Here is a 1,004-nt window from a genome sequence, read left to right on the forward strand (position 1 = left end):
CGGTCACAGAGTGGTCCAAAGGTGGGATCAGCTGCCGAGGGAGGTGGCGAGCTCCCCCCTTCACTGGCAGCTTCCAAGAAGAGGAATATTTGTCAGAGATGCTTCAGGCCAGTCCTGCATTGGGCAGCAGGGGGCTGGACTAGATGGTCTCTGTAGGGCCCCTCCCAACTCGTATGATCCTATGAGTGCCCGAGTGTGGGTGGTGGGTGTGTGTGCCAAATGGCCAGGGTGGAGGAGGGGCAGAGACGACCTTTGCCGGCCGAGGTGGAGTCCCAACCCAGGGGCCAGAGGGCCCGGCGGTCTTCTCTGGCTCCGTCTCCTGGCCAGGGAGAAAAGGATGCCGCCTGCTCCTGCAGCTCTACAGTGAGTGTGTGTGGGGGGGGGGTGTGGGGGTGGCGGCCCCTTCCCCCAGAGGCCAGGAGGCTCCCCCCACACACCGGAGCGCTCACACCATGACGACAACGCAGCCGGACCCGTCTCAGGGGCCCATTTATTCTGTCAGAGCTTTGGGTAGTTCTCTGGGCCGTAAGGCATGGGCGGGTCGAGGGACTCTGTCACAGGAGTGGAGAAGGAGGCGTTCTTCTTGAAGGGGGTGTCACCGGTCTGGATATTGGAGACCCCCTAGAGAGAGAGAGAGAGAGAGAGAGAGAGAGAAGGGCCAGGCGAGTTTCCCTCCGGCCCCTGCTGCTGGGAGGGGTGTCTGGCTGGCCGGTCCGAGAGCCCTGTGTGGCCAGTCGGTCGGTCCTTGTGCCTGCTCTAGCAGCCTGGGGGTGGGGGTGGGGGTAGGCCAGCTGAGAGTGCCGCCCCCCCCCTTTCTGGCCACAGCCCAGCCCCTGGACAGATAGATGTGGGGACGGGAAGTGGGCGACGGAGGGGAGGGGTGTGTGTGTCTCACTCACAGGCACCTGTCGGGCATGTTCCCGCCAGAAGGACTGCGGCTGCTCCATCCGGTAGTTGTGGGGCTGCGGAGAGCAACAGTTGCCTGCTAGCCAGAGCCCGGGGGG

At 64.4% G+C, this 1,004-nt stretch overlaps 1 protein-coding gene across 1 annotated transcript in view; it reads right to left on the reverse strand.

Moving 5' to 3' along the window:
* Positions 1-478: 478 nt before the first annotated feature.
* Positions 479-1,004, reverse strand: part of SPAG8 (sperm associated antigen 8) — a 23,294-nt gene continuing 22,768 nt past the window's right edge. The window contains exons 5-6 of the mRNA XM_015411398.1: positions 900-962; positions 479-621 (exon numbers count right to left, since the gene is read on the reverse strand). Coding sequence (XP_015266884.1) covers positions 499-621; positions 900-962 — 186 coding nt within the window. The 3' untranslated portion in view covers positions 479-498. The remainder of the gene's footprint in view (positions 622-899; positions 963-1,004) is intronic.

The sequence above is a fragment of the Gekko japonicus genome, unplaced genomic scaffold (genome assembly GCF_001447785.1).
Source record: "Gekko japonicus isolate JY-2015 unplaced genomic scaffold, Gekko_japonicus_V1.1 scaffold2978, whole genome shotgun sequence".
Classification (NCBI taxonomy): Eukaryota; Metazoa; Chordata; class Lepidosauria; order Squamata; family Gekkonidae; genus Gekko; species Gekko japonicus.